The sequence below is a fragment of the Musca autumnalis genome, unplaced genomic scaffold (assembly GCF_047663935.1).
Source record: "Musca autumnalis isolate F117 unplaced genomic scaffold, ASM4766393v1 scaffold_2, whole genome shotgun sequence".
NCBI lineage: Eukaryota > Metazoa > Arthropoda > Insecta > Diptera > Muscidae > Musca > Musca autumnalis.
Window position 1 is genome coordinate 200,383,466 of NW_027411755.1, and position 22,470 is coordinate 200,405,935.

Consider the following 22,470-nt stretch of genomic DNA (forward strand, 5'->3'; position numbering starts at 1 on the left):
CAAAGACCACAACAAAAACAACAATAAAAAATCCCCAAATTTAATGTTGTAACATTTAAAACCCATTAACGAGCAATGAACTACCATCAAATTTATTGGTGGTCTAAACTAACCAACCAACTGACCGATCAACCAACTAGCCCAGCAGCAAGCAGTGGAAATTTCAATTTCAATTCCATTATTTAACAACCATAAAATTGAATTTCAAATCATTTGACTAACTGATTTTCCATTGGAGTCATTTATATTTTAAGGGAAGAGAAAAGAGTCCTTTGTTTGTTGTTATTGTTTTCTCATTTTTAAAGTTTTTCCCATTTCTGTGTTCTTGTTCACCTTTTCTGCAGATTCGAATGGTTTGGTGAAATGGGTCTGCGCTGGTATGCATTGCCCGCAGTATCTGGTATGCTGTTCGATGTTGGTGGCATTCAATTTACGGCAACCGCATTCAGTGGCTGGTACATGTCCACCGAGATTGGCTGTCGCAATTTGTGCGATATAAATCGCCGTAATATTTTAGAGGTAAGTGGGGGAGTGAGTGCGGGAGTAGCAAGCATCGCTCCATGTAAAACATAAAATGTTGGCCATTATGTTGATCATTGTTGTTGTTGTTCTACCACCCCAACAACAACTTGACGCCATTAGCAGTTGATTAACATCCATTTAGAGATTATTTTTTCCTTCCAAATCATATTTCATGCTGACTTATGTTAAGCATACCAAACCAAACAACAACAACAACGCACCGCCACAAGACATCCGGACATCGATGATGAATTGTTGCAGTGTTTGTTTTTCCAATTTCTTGCGATTTTCAATTTGTCTTCTTTGTTTTTTTTTCTCTCCATCTTCTTTTACTTTTGTAGACTGTGGCATTAAAAATGAACCTGGATACCCGCACACCAACCTCCCTGTGGAAGGATAAGGCATTGGTCGAAGTTAATATTGCCGTGCTGCACTCCTTCCAGAGTCGCAATGTGACCATTGTGGACCATCACACGGCCAGTGAGAGTTTCATGAAACACTTTGAAAATGAATCGAAATTGCGGTAAGTCATTGGTATTTTTATGTGGGAATTCCATACGTTTTTTTCTTTTTGGGTTTTCTTTGTTTTATGGTTTGGCATTTAGAAGAAAAAAAAAGAGTGTGATGGAGGGAGAAATCATGTGGCAGAGGTTGTGGGAAAGAAAAAGTGTTATGGGACATATTGATTTTTATGGCATCATTAATATGTCTCGTACTGTTCTGGGTGGAGTTTGGCGGGTATTTGGAAGTGGAGTGATAAAGTAGCATTTTTTTGAAAGATATAAAAATACAAAGCAGTGATTTTTTAGGAAGCAGCAGAAAATGGAATTCGTGCGAATTTTATTTATAAACAAAGAATAGTTGGTTAAAAAAAATGCTTCCAAAAAATTGTCTACGGATGGAAGGTTTCTATAGACAGAATACCTTTAAAAGGTCTTCTATGGTTAGAATACATTCTTCTCTATGTCCATCAAAAAGTTTTCAATGGACAGCAGAACTTGAAAAGGTTGTCTGTAGAAAGAAGGCCATCAAAAGGTCTGCTATAAAATCTTACATAAGGTTTTTTTACACGACAGAATACCTTCAAAGGTCTTCGTTCGGCAGAAATCTTTCAAAAGGTATTTTATGAGCAGAAGAAGTAACAAGTAAAAAAGTGTCAGTCGGCTTTGCCGACAGATATATACCCTCAGCCAATGTGAAGCGAAACTTTTACCTCCGGACAGATCGAATGTATTTTGTGGCCCTTTTTGGACATTTGAACTTACCGACAAAAATGTGGATTAGAAATTAACTGCACTAAGACACAAATGTTGACATTTTGTAGGGCAGGTACCCTTAGGGAGGACCCTTAGGGAGGACCGATTTTAGAAGTTAAACTAAATTTTCATAAAATATTAGGAGATCCAAAGTTTGGACCAAGTGATATCGTCCTAGCATTTTAGTGACATTTTTTAAATATTGGGGAGAAGTAAGGAAAGTTGTGGACCGGTATTGCCCATGAAACTAAGTTTGGATATAATATGACCAAGAACAAATGTTGAACTAAATCGGTAGAACAGCTCGAGAGTTATCGTGCTCTTCGACCGCCACATATGGTGACATAGGGTTTTTTACACCTTTCGGGCTGTTTTCCCAATAAATATGGACTTGCCCCTGAAAAAACTTTTGCCGTCGTAATGGAGATAGCGAATGCAAATCGCTTCAACAAAAATCAAAGTGATTCGAGAGCAGGTCTTAAAGTGAACTTATCCGAAATTTTGCGTGAGAGGTACCAGAAGGAGTAGACAAATATAGTCCATATTCGATATATTAGGATGTGCAAAGTATAGATTACATCGGTCACTTCCTTCAAGAGTTACCGTACGAACCATTTTTACCGAACATTTTTGAACTTTTGTGGGGGAGGTAACTGAAGGAGTGGACCGATATGGCTTATCTTCAAACTTAAACTATGTTTGGACAAAATATTACTAAGGCCATATTTTGGACCGAATCGGCAGATCCGTTCGAGAGTTATCTTGCGCTCCAACCACCTCACACGCTGTCATAGGGTTTTTTTGCAACTTTCATGCTATTTCCTCAGGAAGTATGGACTTGCCCCTTATAAAACTTGTACCGTCTTATGGAGGAAAGTTAATACAAGTTGCTAAAATAAAAATCAAAGCGATTCGAGAGATGGCCCTAAACTGAACTTTTCCGAAATTTTGTGTGGGAGGTACCCAATGGAGTGGACCTATTGAGACCATATTGGAACCTCATATTACTCTGGTAGAAAGTTTTCGCTATACAAAGTATGGACCAAATCGGTTACTCCCTTCAAGAGTTATCGTGCGCACAAACTTTCCGAACATTTTCGAACTATTGTGGGGGAGGTACCAGAAGGAGTGGACCGATGTAGCTCATCTTCGAACTTAAACTAAGTTTGGGCAAAATATTACGAAAGCCAAAATTTGAACTGAATCGGTTCATCCGTTCGAGAGTTATCGTGCGCTCCAGCCAGCAGGACAGACAGACAGACGGACGGACATGGCTAGATCGACTCAAAATTGTCTGAAACACATTTCGTCCAAACATACTTGGGGTCTAAAACCATTATTTCGATGAGGAACATTTTCATCGTATTAAAGTGTATATACCCTCCTTAGCCTAAAGGCTGAGGGTATAAAAATGTTGAACTTTTGCAGGGAAGGTACTTTATGGAGTGGACAAATATGGGCCATTTTTGGAAGTTATTAGAAGATCCAAAGTTCGGACCAAATTTGTTACCCCCTTTCAAGAAAGTGTATCGCGCATACCATTTTAGTGAAATTTTTTAAATTTTGGTGGGAACTACTGGAAGTTGTGGACCGGCATTGCCCATCTTCGTACTGAAAATAAGTTTGGACAAAATATATCGAAGGCCAAATTTCCGACCAAATAGGTTGTTGTTGTTGTCGTAACAGCGTTTGTTATTATCTTTGTATGTTCGTTCTTCTGTTCAATCTGGCTCTGGGTCTATCTCCAGTTCCAGGAAAGTGGCTGCTTCGATGGGATGTAACCACAGATCCACTGGTGTTAGATGAGTAGGTTTGGCTGGGCAGGTGAAAAGGTGTTTTGTGTCATTCGGGCCCATGCCACATACTGGTCAGATGTCTTGCACGGCGCGGTCGATTTCCGCCCAATAAAAATTTAGGCGACTGCAATATCCCGAGCGTAGTTGAGCCAAAACTACTCTAGTTTGTCGTGGCAGCTGACGCTCCTCAGCTGCAATAGATGGGGGATTTATTTCGAGGACTTTATTCACACTATAATTGCTTAAGGCCTTCGCAACTGCATCCGTGTGAATAGTGAATAGAGCATGGATATCCTTCCTACCTACGGGCCTACCCACAAGATGGTGATTGGGGTGGCTCACACGGTAACATCCAAGCAGGTACTGCAACGAAAGCATCTCATTGTGTTGCTTTACTGGAAGAATCTTTGCCTCCTCATGTAGATGGTCCACTGAAGATTTGAGGAGGCACCCTGTTGCTGTTCTCAGGGCGGCATTCTGGCAAGTTTGAATCTTTTTCCAATTCGTATCACATAGTCCCGGGGACAAAACTAGAGCCGCATAGCATACCACAGACCGACCTATCGCGTTATATTTGATCAACAAGGTTTCTTTATCTGCATCCCAAATGCTGCCGACTAGGGACTTGAGGACCTTGTTCCTACTTTTCAGTTTTCACGATGTGAAAGTAGTGTCGAATGTGACCCCTAAAAGTTTGGGGCAGTTTGTGGTCGGAATTCTGCTACCGTCGACCATGACATTCAAATCTCTTCCAAACTACGCTGTCCATATGGTAAACAGAGTGGCTGTTGATTTTGTGGCGGAAATCTGCATATTCCTCGAATGGAAAAAGGTGGTAAGATCGGTTAAATAGTTGTTCAGTCTCTCACAGATGTCATCAGGATAGGTACCCGACGCCAGGATCGTGCAATCATCCTCATACGTTACGATCTCGATGCCGTCTGGAGGGGGCGGAATACAAGAGAGGTAGAGGTTAAACAGTTCCGGAGATATCACCCCACCTTGGGGAACTCCCTGTTTCACTCTACGGGGTTTGGACTTCTTGTTCCTGAATTCCACGTACGACTGGCGTCCACACATATAATTGACTATCCAACGTTTCAAGCTTGGCCGGAGGGTTGTCTGCTCAATGTCCTCAAACAGCGTGGAGTGCCTGACTGTATTAAAGGCTTTTGATAAGTCAAGCGCCACCATCACTGTTCTATCGCACGGCCGTCTCTGGTTGAGTCCTTGACAAATATGTGTGGTAGTGGCGTGCAGAGTAGTTGTCGTGCTGTGCTGCTTACGGAATCCATGCTGATGATCGGCAACTTGATATCTATTTCTGATACTGGGGAGGACTAAGGCCTCAAGGGTCTTTGCTACGGGCGACAAAAGCGAAATCGGCCTGTACGATTCACTTTTGCTGGCATCCTTGCCGGGCTTCCGTAGTCGGACCACCCTGCCCATTTTCCAGACTTCGGGAACAATGAGGGTCGATAGCGACAAGTTGAGAACTTTAGTGAGATAGGGCTCATCCAGCTGCTTCAGCATTACTATGGAGATTCCATCAGGGCCCAACGCTTTGGCATTGTCAACATCATCCATTGTAAACTGTGGTGGTTCCTCCTCGGCAGGAAGAGATCTGATGCGACGTAATATTCTTCTCTTTGCCCTGTCACTCTGGGGGTGCTCGACAAACTGTCGATTGAAATAATTTGCGCACCTCTTCGGGTCAGTCAACGTAACGTCGCCAAACTTGACTGAGGTCCTATCTTCCCTTCTTCCAGGGTTCGAGAGTGACTTAACCGTTGCCCACAATTCACCTATACCGGCTCCAATGTTGCAACTCTTCAGATGATTTAACCACTTGTTCCGCTTATGCTCGCCGACCAGCCTGTTAACTTCCAGTATCAGCTCCCTGACTCTGGGGTCATTGGGGTTGGTTCGGCGAAGCTCATCACGCTCATTTGCTAATCCCTTCGCCTCTGCTGGGAAGTTTGGTCTTACTTCGGGTATTCAAGCGGCTGCAGCAGTGTCTCGGAACGTCCTTTCCGCTACCCGAACATCAGAAGGATTAGGCAGTTCTCTGAAGCGATGATTGGTGAACTCTCTGAAACCCGGCCAATCAGCTTTCTTATGATTGACGAATGTGCGGCGTTCAGAGGTAATGAAATCGGGTGGTCTGCTAATAGAGACAATTATGGGGAGATGGTCTGATCCAAGGGAAATGACCGGTTGCCAGGTAACGTCATTTGTCAGACCAGGGTCCTATTTCACGAAACAACTTATCAACTTTTCATTTTGCACTTAGCAATATTTTCGAAAATTTGCACATTTTTGTGTTCCACAGAACCATTATTTTTGGTAAGTGATATGTTAGTTGAGTGCCTAAGTTCTTAAAAATTCTTTGCTCTCTTTTTAATTTCTTTTCCACCAACGTTTTCTTCTGCTAATTTTTGATAAGTGCAAAGTGAAAAGCGATAAATCGTTTCGTGGAATGGGGCCCAGGTGACACGATGGTTACGTCTGGCGAGCTGTGACACTCTCCTCTAATTCTGGTAGGGGCGTCCTCATTGACCGTGCAAAACGTAGAGCTGTCAATCTGCTCAGCCAGCGCTGTACCTCGCTTGTCGTTTCCGAGGGCCGAATGCCACATCTCATGATGCGCATTAAAGTCCCCCAGGACCAGACGATTATGACCTTCCAAAAGCGGGCTAATGTGAGATACAGCTATTTCTCGGCGGGATGTATACGTTCAGCAACTCTATCTCGGCAGTTCCACACCTGACTGCTACCCCCATACATTCCATGTACGGGTCATTAGTGCAATAGGAGCACTGGTCACTGGTGCAATAGGAAAGCTAATCCCCCACCTCCACTTCTGGTGCGATCTTTCCTTAGCATATTGTAACCATCACAATGTTGTAAGCTACAGTTGTTGTTGAGCTTGGTTTCTTGCAACGCAGCGACCTTGATGTTCTTCCGACTTATAAAATCCACTATTTCCTCGATCTTACCTCGGAGTCCATTGCAATTAAATTGCAAAAAGGATGCATTCTCTGGGACATATGTTTGTACCAAATAGGTTGACCAGTTCGAGTGCTATAGTGCGCTCCAGCCACTACACATCGTGCCATAGGGATTTTTTCCACTTTCGGGCTATTTTCTTAGGAATTATTTACTTGCCCCTGAAAAAACTTGTACCATCGTAAAGGGGGTCAGTGAATGCAAGTTGCATCAACAAAAATCAAAGTGATTCGAGAGCAAGTCTTAAAGTGAACATATCCGAAAATTTGTGTAGGAGGTACCCGAAGGAGTGGACAAATATAGTCCATATTTGAATCTGGTCTATACCTGGTAGATATATTGGAATGTGTAAAGTATGGACCAAATCGGCCACTACCTCCTAGAGTATCGTGCGCACAAATTTTCCGAACATTTTCGAACTATTGTGGGGGAGGTACCCGAAGGAGTGGACCGATATGACCCATCTTCGAAGTTGAACTAAGTTTAGGCAAAATATTACGATACCTATTTGGTTCGAATCGGTTGATCCGTTCGAAAGTTATCGTGCGCACCAGCCAGACAGACGGACATTGCTAAATCGACTCCAAATTGTCTGAAACGGATTTCGTCCAAACATACTTGGCGTCTTAAACCATTATTTCGATGAAACACATTTTGCCTGTATGAAAGTGTTAGCATAAATGCTGACGGTATAAAAACTTCAAAAAATGGGCAGATGACATTGAAAGGGTCTGTTATGAACAAAAGGCCTTCAAAAGGTCCTCTGTAGGCAACGGGTCTATGAGCTGTTTTTCTATGGACAGAGGCATTTCAAAAATGTTTTTTTTTAGAATAGGAATTTCGAAAGGCCTTCTGTGGGCAGATGATCTTCAAAAGGTCCGCTAAGGACAGAAGGCATTCAAAAGGTCTTCTGTAGGGAAATTGTCTTCTATGATCAGAACATCTTCGAAAGGTCTTTCATGGACCGAAGCTATTCAAAATGTTTACTTTGGGCAGGAGGTCCTCTCTTGTTGTTGTAGCATCATAAAAACCTAGGTAGAAGCATAGGTTTGACGCTGGGTTGGCAGCTGCTGGCCGAAACACTATGGTTTCGGGTCAATCCGATACGAAAGAACCCGCCTCCGTGGGATTCCTCTAGAGGCAAATGGTCTTCCATGAGCAGAAGAATTTAAGAAGGTCTTCAGTGGGATAAATACCTACAAAATGTCTTCTATGGACAGGTGATCTTCAAAAGGTCTGCTATGGAAAGAAGACCTTCTATGGAGAGAAGGCATTCAAAAGGCCTTTTGTAGGCGAAGACCAATGAGCAGAATATCTTCATGAGATCTTATAAGGACAGACGAATTTCAAAAGGTCTTCTGTGGGCAGAATATCTTCAAAATGTTTTCTATGGGAAGATCATCTTCAAAAGGTATCAAAACCTTCGAAAGTTCTTCTGGAGACGGAATACCTTGAAAATGTCTTCTATGGGCAGAAGACCTTCACAAGGTCGATTATGAACAGACGAATTTCAAAAGATCTTTTATTGGCAGATGATCTTCAAAATGACTAATGGACTGAAGCCCATCAAAACGGTCCTCTGTAGAAATAAAAAACATTAAAAAGTGTTCAATAGACGTAAGACCTTGAAAAGATCTATGGGCAGAAAGAAGGCTTTCAAAAGTTCTTCTGCCGACAGAAGACCTCTATATATCGGGTAATATTGGCCATACCCAAAAAACGGCTTTGCTAACAGAGATATACCTTCAGTCTGTCACATAATGAAACAAGTAAGAAGTATCAGTGTCCTGTGCTTACGGAGATATACCCTCAGCCTCTGATTAAAAAAGAACTCAATTATGTTATACTAAATTTAAAAGAAATTTTTGCAAAAGTTTGAGAGTTTTTGGCGATTTTGTGCCATTATCTCAAGAAGCATGGAACCTCCTGCAAAAAATGTCAAGTAGATGGGAGACGAGTTCTCAAGCTGCGCTTTTCCCAAATTATGTGTGGAAGGTACTCGAAGGATGGGACCGATATAGGAATAATACAATGTCCAAAGTTTGGACCAAATCAATTGCTCCCTTCGAGAATTATCGTTCACACCATTTTACAGAAAAATTTTGAACTTTTGTGGGGGTGGTACCCGAAGGGGTGGACCGATGTGACTCATATTCGATCTTAATCTACGTTTGAACAAAATATTACGAGATCCAAATTTTGGACCGAATCGGTTAATCCGTTCGAGAGTTATCGTGGGCTCCAAATTGTCTGAATTAGATTTCGTCCAAACATACTTGGGGTCTCAAACCGTTATTTCGATGAGGCACATACATATCTGGTCGTATCAAAGTGTATTTATCCTCCCTAGCCTAAAGGCTGAGGGTATACTTACACAGGGCAAAGTTGGACCAAATGGAAGACTTCCGTTAAAAGTCATAGTTAGTGGCCTAGGGTTTTTTTGCAGCTTTAGGGTAATCATCTTTGCCAGTATAGATATTTATTTTTATTTTATTTGTTTATTTCTGCACAACAAGACATAATGTCTTATAAGTTATAGTGCAGTTTTCTAGATATAATTACAAATCCGACATATATAAAGGTTTAATTAAATTATTAGGTAATATAAAAAAAAAAAAAATTAAAAAAAGAATGTAAAAAAATGACAAAAAAAACCAAGTGAAATATGCTTTGATCACAAATAATATGTAAAGAATGTATATGCTTCGAATGTATACTCATTAGGAAAGAACGCTTTTGAGTATGTTTTTAAATTTTGTTATGTTGCTAGTACATTGTAAATCGTATGGTAGAGTATTCCATAGACGTATAGTGCCGGTGAAAAATTGCCTTTCAGAGACCAAGCTTCTTCGTCTTAGAGGAATAAGCTTTCTGCCCCGGTTGGATCTTGCAAATTGTATCCTTTGGAATAAATATTTAGGTGTTTGTTTGACAATAATCTTGTGATATAGCCCGATAAAAATTATATTGTCGTAATATAAGCTGTGAGGACTCTCTGCTGTAAAAATTTCAAAACAATCCTAGACATGTCTCTAAACTGCAATTTTGTGAACAATTTTGAAATTTTGTGTGGACAGATATAGTCGATATTCGAATATGTTTCAAGTGTGAAAGAAATATTACAATCCGCAAAAGTTGGACCAATGTTAATTATTCCTTTCGATAGTTATCGTGCCACCAGCACTTTAGTTGGTAACCGGTGATTTTTTGAACATTATATCGCTGTAAAAAGGACCACAAAAATTACTTTCGGTAAAAAAGTTCAAACGATGGGAGGTACCGTTATATGCGAGCAATATGGAGAAGTTTCGTGACCACAGAGAACCTCAAACGTTGAGTTACAGCTAGTTCGGTTAAAAATTTTAGGTAAAAACCCTAAAAATATCGAAAATCGGGAGGTAATGTTATATGAGAGCTATACCAAAACATGGACCTATGTTTACGATTATTGGTGGAGAACTTTCGTGATCACTTAGAATTTCAAGTGTCAAATTACAGCTATTTCGGTTAAAAGTTGCAGCTAAAATCCTCAAATGCCTGAAATCTGGCGGTACTGTTATATGGGGGCTATTCCAAAACATGGACCTATGTCCAAAATACCGCTAACAAATACAGCTAAAATCCCCAAATACCTGAAATCGGGCGGTACTGTTATATGGGGGCTATTCCAAAACATGGATCTATGTCCACTAGTTTTGTTGTATAAGTTTCTTCTTCCTTTAGGAACTCTATATGTCAAATTAATACGGTCTGAAAATGTAGCTAAAAACTTAAAAATACCGGAAATCAGGGGTACCATTATATACGAAAACGTGGACCGATATAGCCCATCATCGAACTTGACCTGCCTGCAAACAAAAGACACATCTTCCTAAAATTTCAGCGTCCTGTATCCAAGAATATATGTATACTTTATAGGTTCGCAAATGATTATTTCAATACCCTCAAATGTTCGCTAAAATAGTGGTCGTGTGCACTCGAAAGGAGTAACCTATTTCGTCCAAATCTTGTACATCATAATTTTTTCCAAACGTACGTCAACCTCCCAAAATGCCTATATCGGACAATATCTTCGGATACCTCCCTCACAAATGTTCAAGGTTTCGCTAAGGTGCAGTTTAAGGGCTGTCTAAATTTTGAAATTTTTACCCAAGGTACTCCTGCTGATCATGTTTTCTACGATATTACATATGTCTTTCGCGGACAACTCCATGCTTCCTGATATAATTGTCCAATAGCTCTAAATTCTACGGTGCCCAACTAATATTGCTTGTGGGTGCGATAAATAAGAAGGGAACAAATCAAATAATTAGGTCCATTTTAAAAATGGAATATGCTGTTCCATTCCTTCAGGTATGTACGTATGTATATACTTTGCAAAGTTCAAAACTCCTGCATTTTAATCCAAATCAAATTTATTAGCAAAAGGTAATTTATTCGTAACGTCCACAAACGTTAAGATAAATACCTAAAAGTCCCGATATTTTTATCGGAAGTTCATACGTCAAAACAAGGCCACATAATTCTTAGAACCACCTTAAAAAATAATTCTTTGGGCTTTGTAGACAGTATTCGATCTCTCTATAGATGTTAAGAATAACACAGTATCAGGAAATATTTCTGTGGGCTAAGCCGACTGACACTTTTTTACTTATTTTATGATTATTAGAATGTTATCGATCAGTATACAAAACTATTTTAGTAACCAGTCACACAAGATTATTGAGAATTATTCGGTAGTAGTTATCATGGCACAAAAGTTCAATATTCTTATTTCAAAGCTCCTACTCTTAGTAGTCCTAATTACAGCGAATACTTCTCGAGAAGAAGTTTTTGTGGAGAAATTCATAATTTGAAAGAAGTCGGAAATCTTAAACGTTCTACGGTTTCAATCCACAACTTTTACATTATTTTAACCCATTTCGTCCCGAGACCAATTTTTTATTATTTAAAAAAAATGATTTTTTAGTGAAATTTGAACGCACTGATGTCAAAAATCTACTCAAAAAAACTTTCTGACTTTTCGTTTTCCTGGAAAATTATGTTCGAAATTTCTAACACTGCACTATAGGTAATTTGGCCTGTTTTGAGGCAAAAAATAATAGCGGTGGACTTATGGGCTTTGTATACATTTTTAATGCTTTATATGCAAAAGTAAGCTAAAACAAAGAATTACACGGTAGAACTCGGATATAGCGAACATCGTTTCTAAGAAACTACGTTTATAACGAACAAAATTTTGTGTTCCCAAAGAATTTTTCTTAACATTTGGACACACATTCAACTTCTTAAAATTATCATAACGAACAAAAATTGTCACCCAGCGAGTAGAAATTCTTACAATTTGTCAGGATTTACAGGCCCGGTTTTAAGCACAGGCGGATAGCGACGAATTTAAGCTCTGTTTTAAATATTTTAAAATATATTATTTAAAAATAAGCTTTAATAAGAATATTACAGACGAACACGGTTTTAACGATCGGCGGATATAACGAACAACATTTGTTGTTCCTACCCCCTATTCTTAGTTTACCTATTTCATTCATTCTGACCCAATGAACGCGGTTAAAACCAAAAAAGGTAGTAATGAACTAAAATATTGATTGATAAAAGGACCAAATAAACCGCGCAGTGAAGATCCCTAGTTAGAACGTATTACAGATATAATTAACAAAAATGTTTACCACGACACATCTGTACATTTTTACAACACATCGTGAATATTTCTTTAAAGAAAATGTCTTTTTATTTCAAATCGTGTTTAAAATTTTCTTCACCAAATCAAAAATTAAAAAAAATGCTGCTAGGATGGCACCTTTAAAAAAGTGATATAACTCAAAAAACTCAAAAAATCGCACCTTGGTATATTATGTAGTTGATTCAGAACCCTTTTCTGAAGATATTCCCGGTGTCAGAATTTCAGACAAAGTTGGACAATTTTGTAAGAGTCTATAATAAAATACTATAATTTCGTTTTAATAGGTTGTATCCTATATGGCGATTTTTTCCGCTGTAACAAACATTTTGAAGAAAATTATCCCTTAAAACAGAAAATACACACCGCCACCAATTCCACTGAATATCATATCTATGTATTTGATTATTACCAAACTCTTACAAATTGCGTTTAAATTCTGCTCTGAGTTTTAATATTTTTATTTTGTTTTCGAAGTTTTGGCATGTTCTTTCTTCGAATTAGAAAACTCGCGTTATTAAAAGTACAAAAATCGACTTTTTGCCTAATAACCTGTCCAAATTACATATAGTGCATTGGCGCTTACCCTATCTATATTAGAGTGGTTTTAAAAAATCGATGTCGGATTTTTTTATTAAAAATTAAGATTGCCAAATTGTGAGCTCAATCGGAATTTGTCAGCACGTGCCACTGGGGCCTCAAAGTTTGCAAGGGCGCTTTATATAGCTAAAATTAAAATCTGACCCGATTTTCAAAATTTTTTGTATGATTACTTGTTTAGCCACTATAAAGAACTGGTAAACTCTTTTCATTGATTGAAAAATAAATGTGGCCTGTATAGCGATTTCTTTAAAATTTGTATGGGGTCAAAGGCGAATTTTTATGGGCCCAAAGGCGAGTTTTCACAAAATCAGTCTACAGACCACATTTATTGTCCAATCGATGAAAACAGTTTACCAGTTCTTTGTAGTGGCTAAACAAGTAATCCAACAAAAAATCTTGAAAATAGGGTCAGATTTTGATATTAGCTATATAAAGGACCCATGGAAACTTTGAGGCCCCAGTGGCACGTGTTAACATATTCCGATTGAGCTCAAACTTTTAGGAGGGTGCCGCATAAAAAAATCCGAAATCGATTTTTTCCCTTTGAGTTAAAACCAGTCTAATCTATATATGTCAACGTTGTATGGAGTAAAAAATATTTATTTGCTGTTTTATTGATTTTTTTATCATTTTTTTATTAAAAAAATATTTGAAGATTGGTGCTGAGCCCTCTTTAGGCCTGCCAAACGTTTTCCTAGAAGTGTGTCAGTACTTGCCCACGTTTTGGATTACCCCCCATAGAACGGTACCGCCCGATTTTCGGTAATTTAATAAACATTTTGCATTTTTTGGGGCTACTAAACTCTCCTCTAGAAATTGGTCAGTACAGGTCCACGTTTTATATAGCCTCCGGTACCTTCTGATTTTTTTAATTTTTATTTTTGTTTAATATTTTTTTTTAATTTTTTTATTTTTTAAAATGCCTAATTTTGTAACGAATTATTATTTTTAACGAATATTTTTAAACAACGAATTTATTATTTTTTAAAATTAATTTAAAAAGTATCCATAAATATGGGTTTCAAAAATGTACCCCTACCATTGAGGGAGAGTGGGGTTTTCAAGAGAAGATTTTTTTATTTGCTGACAGATGAGACTTAATATATATACCAAAACTTGTTGAAAATTTTACTTTTTTCATCCTTAAATATTTTTCTGGAAAAAAGTGATTTTACTCTTCGAAGAATCGAACACCAAGTATAATATTAATATACCCAGTGTTGGATCTGTGCATATGTAAAAGGGGCTCCTACCTCCATATCTCTCACATATTTTAGGCGGGTCCAGTCAGGTGCTGATGATTAGGAAGCGTGGTATATTTAGGAATATTTTTTCAAACACCATCGGGAAACGATATGTATTTAAGAATATTTTTTTATGCAACATTAGGAAGCGTAAGGTTTTAAAAATATTTATTCCCTCAGCATTTATACTGACGGGGTACATACAATTTCAAACGGGCGAAATGTGCCTCATCGAAATAACGGTTTTTGACCCCAAGTATGTTTGGACGAAATTCATTTCAGACAATTTGGAGATGATTCAGCCATGTCCGTTCGTCTGTCTGGCTGGATGGAGCGCACGATAACACTCGAACGGATCAACCGATTCCAAACCAAATTTTTCACCTCGTAATATTTTGCCCAAACTTAGTTGTAGTTCGAAAATGGGCCGGCCCAGTCCTTCGGGTACCTCCTCCACAAAAGTTCAATTCTTTTTTTTTTTTTTGAAAAATTCTGCGCACGATAACTCGTAATATTTCTTGAAGACATAAAGTTTGAATATGGAAATATCGAAAAAGTGCAGTTAAAGGCCTCCCCTCGAATCCTTTCAAGTTTTTTAGAACTTGAATTCGCTGCCACCATTACGAAGGTGCAACTTTTTTCAGGGCAAGTCCATACTTCCTGAGAATATGGCCTGAAAGCCGTTAAAAGCCCGCTATGGCCCCATGTGTTATGGATGAAGCGCGCGGTTACTCTCGAACGGATAACCGATTCGATACAAAATTAGGCAATCGTAATATTTTGCTAAACGTTAAATCAAGTATTATGATGGGCCTTATCGGTCCACTCCTTTGGGTACATCCCCCACAAAAGTTTAAAACTTTTCGCTAAAATGGTGTACACGGTAACTCTCGAAGGCAGTAACCGATTTGGTCGTAATATTTCTACGAGACATAGATCAGGTTAGAATATGGACTATATTTCCCAACTCCTTTGGATACCTCCCACATCAAACTTCGGTAGCAAGTCCATACTTCATGAGAAAATAACCCGAAACCTTAGGGTACCACCCACGGGTAAGGGTCTGTGCGAGAATCCTTTGGAAATTTTTACCGAAGGGACCCCTAGTAGCCCTGTTTACAGCGGTATGATGATTTTCGTGGGCCAGTCCATGTTTCCTGATATAATGGTCCTATCGAGAAGAATGACTCCCAAAATAAGACACACTTCTAAAATAGACTATGTCGGTCCATTCCCTTAGGTACCCCGCAAAACTTTAGATATTTTATCCTAATCCATATCTTTGTCGGCAAGTTCATACGCCCAAAATGCTGAAGACCCCCTAAGATATTTTATCCTAATCCATATCTTTGTCGGCAAGTTCATACGCCCAAAATGCTGAAGACCCCCTAAGTACATACGGTTTTTTTTTTTTTTGGAAAAAATGTGTTTCTATTCAAACAGCTGTCGACAAAAACCGACTGATACTTTTTACTTGTTTTCAAGAACCTTAAGTTTTTATTACCATAAACTGAGGATATATTTTAGTCGGAAGTACCGACTGATTATCTTTTACTTGTTTTACCCCAGTTTTCCAAATCTCATCACTCCAAATTCTTAGTGCCATATATATTTATGGTTTTTATGGCTGCATTCATACTCGTATAGTTAAGTCAAGTGCTCCTATGGGGCTAAGTGTGTGAGTGTGTTTACTAGAGGGCGTGTGTATGTGTACATATGTATACATGTGTGTTATTCTGGTGTGCGATCTGCTTGATTTAAAAAAAAAGAAATGTGTTTAAATGGAATGTTTGACTATGGATGTGAGTAGTAATTCTGTGGTAATTTATGTGTAAACATGTTTTATTTGACATTATGTTTATGTGGGGAGCATTTTATGCTTGTAAAGCTGTTGTTGTTGTTTTAGGCAATTGGTTGTGAGTGCCCCACAAAAAGCTCAGATGAATGTTTGCTGTTGATTCACAAAAGTGCCCTCCATGCAACGACTATTTATGGCTGTTAAACGGTCCGTAACAGATGTCAAAGGTGTATTCAAGCGTGGACAGACGTATGAATATTAACACACACATTATATGTTTGTAGGATGATATGTAGAAAGTATTTGATCCAGATGATTATCTGCGGGGTTTCCTAGACACTCTAAATAGCCAATTTTGTAGGTTTTATTTTGTAAACAAGATTTGATCTATGGATTGATATTTTAATTTTGGGTCACAACTTGGTTCCGTAAACATTTTTGAGTATTTCCAATTCCTATTCCTTACGAAGTTTTTGATCGGTTTTCAAACACATGTTTAATATGGCATACTGAATCTGGGTTTCTATGCCTTGCGAACCTGTTATAAAAATTGATGATTTGTTGTAATTTCCAAATGACCTTATCGCAAGCCCTGTGTGTGTGCTTGCGTGTCTTTCACATATGCTATATTTATGTGTGTGGTTGTTGGGCCTGTTTCTTTCCGGTCAGTCAGTTCAATGAGTTATTCATTGTTTTTATTGGTCTATCTGCAAAAGGTAAATTTCCGTTTTGATAAATGTTTTCGTGTATTTTGTTCGGCAGGATATTTATTGTGTTGTAAATCGATGTCCGCTGTACAAATGGAGGTGTTGTGTTGTTTGTTAATAAATTTGATTAGATTTTCCCATCTGTGGCAATTTATAAAAATAACAATGAAAATAAATGATTGCGGCAAATAAATTTAGCATTCGATTATGTTCGAATCGGTTGAATGAATGAATGGGTATGTCCCTCCTCATGAGGTGGAGAACAGGAGCATATTTGATTTAGGACTACTCAGATACAATTTATTACGATAACGATGTGGAAAAAATGAAATAAGAGAGGAGTGTGTGGATTTTTTAAGAATATTTTTTTTAAGGACTCCCAATAAGCGTGGATTTTTTTAGTTTTTTTATAAATATTTTTTCAAGCACCCACAATTAGGGTTAATTTTTTAGGAATATTTTTTCAAGCACCCACGATAAGCGTGGATTTTTTAAGAATGTTTTTTCAAACACCCACAATAAGCTTGGATTTTTAAGAATATTTTTCCAAGTATCAACAATATTTTCTAGCACCCACAATAGGTGTAGATTTTTTAAGAATATCTTTTCAAGCACCCACAATAAACGTGGTTTTTTAAGAATATTTTTCAAGTAACCGCAATATTTTCAATCACCCACAATAGGTGTGGATTTTTTAAAAATATGTTCTCAAGCATCCACAGTAAGTGTGGATTTTTTAAGAATATTTTTTCAAGGACCTACAATAAGCGTGGATTTTTTAAGAATATTTTTACAAGGACTTGCGGTTGGCGTGGATTTTTAAGAATATGTTTCAAGGCCTTGCGATATGCGTGAATTTTTTAAGAATATTTTTCAAGGCCTTGCGATAGGCGTGGATTTTTTAAGAATATTTTTTCAAGGCCTTGCGATAGGCCTGGATTTTTTAAGAACATTTTTTCAAGGCCTTGCGATAGGCGTGGATTTTTTAAGAATATTTTTTCAAGGCCTTGCAATAGGCATGGATTATTTAAGAATATTTTTTCAAGGCCTTGCGATAGGCGTGGATTTTTTAAAAATATTTTTTCAAGGCCTTGCGATAGGCGTGGATTTTTTAAGAATATTTTTCAAGGCCTTGTGATAGGCGTGGATTTTTTAAAAATATTTTTTCAATGCCTTGCGCTAGGCGTGGATTTTTTAAAAATATTTTTTTAATGACTTGCGATTAACGGGGATTTTTTAAGAATATTTTTTTAATGACTTGCGATTAACGGGGATTTTTTAAGAATATTTTTTTAAGGCCTTACGGTAGGCGTGGATTTTTTAAAAATATTTTTTTAAGGCCTTGCGATAGGCGTGGATTTTTTTTGAAAATATTTTTTAAGGCCTTGCGGTAGGCGTGGATTTTTTAAAAATATTTTTTTAAGGCCTTGCGGTTGGCGTGGATTTTTTAAGATTATTTTTTTAAGGCCTAGCGATGGGCGTGGATTTTTTAAAAATATTTTTTTAAGGCCTTGCGATAGGCGTATATTTTTTAAAAATATTTTTTTAAGGCCTTGCGGTTGGCGTGGATTTTTTAAGAATATTTTTTCTGTTGGAAGTATTGATTCTCCCCTAACGTCTTTGCAACACACAACTCATTATGCTAAGCAATAGAATGTGATCGCACACACAAGATGTGCATATGTATGTGTAAACACCCCTAGCATAAGTTTTCATACCTAGCAGTTAAGTTGTAAATATTGTCATTTGAATCACTCGTAATAAAGCACTCAACGAAGCAACACGCCGTCTTTTATTTCCTCCGCACAGCAGACACCATCATCAAAACAATAAATAGTTTCAACAGGTTATGGGCCCAGGAGACTCTGAAGGAAAACGTATTGAACAGTCGTAGTGAAAATATAAAGTGATATTTGGTGACCAGGATTGATAAAAGGACAACGAAATAGGAGAACGAACGTGAAAGAAATAAATCTGTGTTTTGAAGTGCGGAATAAAATACTGTTGCAAAAAACATTGAAGTGCAAAGTACATTTTGTAGAACGTCAACTGTGTGTCAGTTTGTTGAATCGTTTGTCGACAACAAAGTTTACAAAATGTCTTCAATGTTCAGTATTGACAAATTGGCTGAAGATAATTATGAATCGTGGAATCTTCAGATGAAGTCCGTGCTTGTCCACCAAGACTTGTGGGAGGTGATATCCAATAGTAGTGATGCTGCTGAGAAAAAGAGTGCCGAGTGGAGGAAGAAAGATGAGAAGGCGATGGCGACAATCATATTGAGCATCTCTTCAGTTCAGTTGTCATATGTTAAGAACTGCAAGACGGCGAAAGATGCGTGGGATTGTCTGTGCGAAATCCATCGACCAAAGGGGCCAGTAAGAAAGGTATCACTCTTCAAACAGCTCCTCAACATGAAAATGGAAGAAGATGATGCCGTTCAAGAATACCTGTGCCAATTCGCGTGTGTCGCAGACAAATTGGCAGAGGCAGGTATTGAGCTGGGTGAGGATTTGTTGGTCATTATGATCCTCGCCAGCCTGCCCAAATCATATGAGAATTTTGTGGTTGCGTTAGAGTCACGAGATGATTTGCCCAAATTGAGTGCTCTGAAAGCAAAATTGTCCGAAGAAAGTGAGAGGCGAAAAACTTTAGTGAGCAAAGAAAAAGATTATTCCACGACGGCATTTATGGCAAGCAATGAAAGAAGTCCCAACAACAATGATAGAAGAAGAAATCACAACGCACATCAGCGGAATCCCAACAACAAGAATGCAAGAAACTACGACGCAAATAGACAGAACCCCAACAACAACACAGGTAGCAGGCAAAGGGGATCGCACACAAGCAACAACAACAATGTGAAGTGCTACAATTGCGGTGGCAGAGGCCATTTCGCTGCACATTGTAAAAATGCATCAAGAAAGGGTGAGCATGCGTACACAGCATTGACGACGGTCCACAACAACAACGTCAATAAAAACACATGGTGTTTTGATACCGGTGCTTCATCACATTTATGCAGTAACCGTAATTTGTTTACGACGTTTGAGAAGCATCACGAAGAAATCTCCCTAGCTGATGGCACAAGAATTCAAGCGATGGGGAAGGGGAGAATTCTTTTAAATGAGGGCGACGTTGTGCTTAACGATGTGTTGTTTGTGCCGAAACTACGATGCAATTTAATATCGATTGGAAAAGTAGCGGTAAAAGATGATGTAAAATTTGACAAAAAATGTGCGACAATAATAAACAAGGGACGAGTGGTGCTTAAAGCAAGGAGAGTGGGGAACATGTTTTTGTACAGTGAGCCGAAGACAAAAACAAATCAAGTGATGTTCCGTTACGGTCACCATAATGGGGAGAGCCCAAAACAACAACAACGAAATTCAAATGTGTTTCGAAAACAAAGAACAGTTAGGTCAAAAACTGTCGATCCCTTGTAACTGAAGCAATATGCAGGAGGAGAAAAACAGATTGTTTGTCAATCCTATTAAAAGAAATGGCTTAGCATAGTTAATAGAATACTGTGTGTATTTATTGTATTTTGTAATTAGTTTGCAATATTAGTTTGGAAAAATAAATAAAGATTTTTTTTGAGTTATTGTTTTTAAAGATGAGTATGTGTGTTGAGGAGGAGTGTTGGAAGTATTGATTCTCCCCTAACGTCTTTGCAACACACAACTTATTATGCTAAGCAATAGAATGTGATCGCACACACAAGATGTGCATATGTGTAAACACCCCTAGCATAAGTTTTCATACCTAGCAGTTAAGTTGTAAATATTGTCATTTGAATCACTCTCAATAAAGCAACCACAGAGAACAGAAGTGTGTCTCTTCATTTTACCGTCGGCAGCAAATAAGAACAAACAAAAATACTTACAACATTTTCAAGGCCTTGCGATAGGCGTGGATTTTTTAAGAATATTTGTTCAAGGCCTTGCGATAGGCGTGGATTTTTTAAAAATATTTTTTTCAAGGCCTTGCGATAGGCGTGGATTTTTTAAAAATATTTTTTTCGAGGCCTTGCGATAGGCGTGGATTTTTTAAAAATATTTTTTTCAAGGCCTTGCGATAGGCGTGGATTTTTTAAGAATATTTTTCAAGGCCTTGCGATAGGCGTGGATTTTTTAAAAATATTTTTTTCTAGGCCCTGCGATAGGCGTGGATTTTTTAAAAATATTTTTTCAGGGCCTTGCGATAGGCGTGGATTTTTTAAGAATATTTTTCAAGGCCTTGCGATAGGCGTGGATTTTTTAAAAATATTTTTTAAGGACTTGCGATTGGCGTGGATTTTTTAAGAATATTTTTTCAAGGCCTTACGATAGGCGTGGATTTTTTAAAAATATTTTTTTAAGGCCTTACGGAAGGCGTGGATTTTTTAAAAATATTTTTTAAGGCCTTGCGGTAGGCGTGGATTTTTTAAAAATATTCTTTTAAGGCCTTGCGGTTGGGGTGGATTTTTTAAGAATATTTTTTTAAGGCCTTGCGATAGGCGTGGATTTTTTAAAAATATTTTTTTAAGGCCTTGCGATAGGCGTGGATTTTTTAAAAATATGTTTTTAAGGCCTTGCGGTTGGCGTGGATTTTTTAAGAATATTTTTTCAAGGCCTTGCGATAGGCGTGGATTTGTTAAGAATATTTTTTCAAGGCCTTGCGATAGGCGTGGATTTGTTAAGAATATTTTTTCAAGGCCTTGCGATAGGCGTGGATTTTTTAAAAATATTTTTTTAAGGCCTTACGGAAGGCGTGGATTTTTTAAAAATATTTTTTAAAGCCTTGCGATAGGGGTGGATTTTTTAAAAATATTTTTTAAGGCCTTGCGGTAGGCGTGGATTTTTTAAAAATATTCTTTTAAGGCCTTGCGGTTGGCGTGGATTTTTTAAGAATATTTTTTTAAGGCCTAGCGATAGGCGTGGATTTTTTAAAAATATTTTTTTAAGGCCTTGCGATAGGCGTGGATTTTTTTAAAATATGTTTTTAAGGCCTTGCGGTTGGCGTGGATTTTTTAAGAATATTTTTTTAAGGCCTAGCGATAGGCGTGGATTTTTTAAAAATATTTTTTTAAGGCCTTGCGATAGGCGTGGATTTTTTAAAAATATTTTTTTCAAGGCCTTGCGATAGGCGTGGATTTTTTAAAAATATTTTTTTCAAGGCCTTGCGATAGGCGTGGATTTTTTAAAAATATTTTTTTCAAGGCCTTGCGATAGGCGTGGATTTTTTAAAAATATTTTTTCAAGGCCTTGCGATAGGCGTGGATTTTTTAAAAATATTTTTTCAAGGCCTTGCGATAGGCGTGGATTTTTTAAAAATATTTTTTTCAAGGCCTTGCGATAGGCGTGGATTTTTTAAAAATATTTTTTTCAAGGCCTTGCGATAGGCGTGGATTTTTTAAAAATATTTTTTTCAAGGCCTTGCGATAGGCGTGGATTTTTTAAAAATATTTTTTTCAAGGCCTTGCGATAGGCGTGGATTTTTTAAAAATATTTTTTTCAAGGCCTTGCGATAGGCGTGGATTTTTTAAAAATATTTTTTTCAAGGCCTTGCGATAGGCGTGGATTTTTTAAAAATATTTTTTTCAAGGCCTTGCGATAGGCGTGGATTTTTTAAAAATATTTTTTTCAAGGCCTTGCGATAGGCGTGGATTTTTTAAAAATATTTTTTTCAAGGCCTTGCGATAGGCGTGGATTTTTTAAAAATATTTTTTTCAAGGCCTTGCGATAGGCGTGGATTTTTTAAAAATATTTTTTTCAAGGCCTTGCGATAGGCGTGGATTTTTTAAAAATATTTTTTTCAAGGCCTTGCGATAGGCGTGGATTTTTTAAAAATATTTTTTT

General features: G+C 37.8%; 1 protein-coding gene across 4 annotated transcripts in view; it reads left to right on the forward strand.

Moving 5' to 3' along the window:
- Nucleotides 1-22,470, forward strand: part of Nos (Nitric oxide synthase) — a 437,755-nt gene that overhangs the window by 231,958 nt on the left and 183,327 nt on the right. For all 4 annotated transcript variants that reach the window (XM_073970603.1, XM_073970600.1, XM_073970602.1 and 1 more), the window contains exons 8-9: nt 345-519; nt 864-1,045. In XM_073970603.1, the coding sequence (XP_073826704.1) occupies nt 345-519; nt 864-1,045 (357 nt within the window). The remainder of the gene's footprint in view (nt 1-344; nt 520-863; nt 1,046-22,470) is intronic.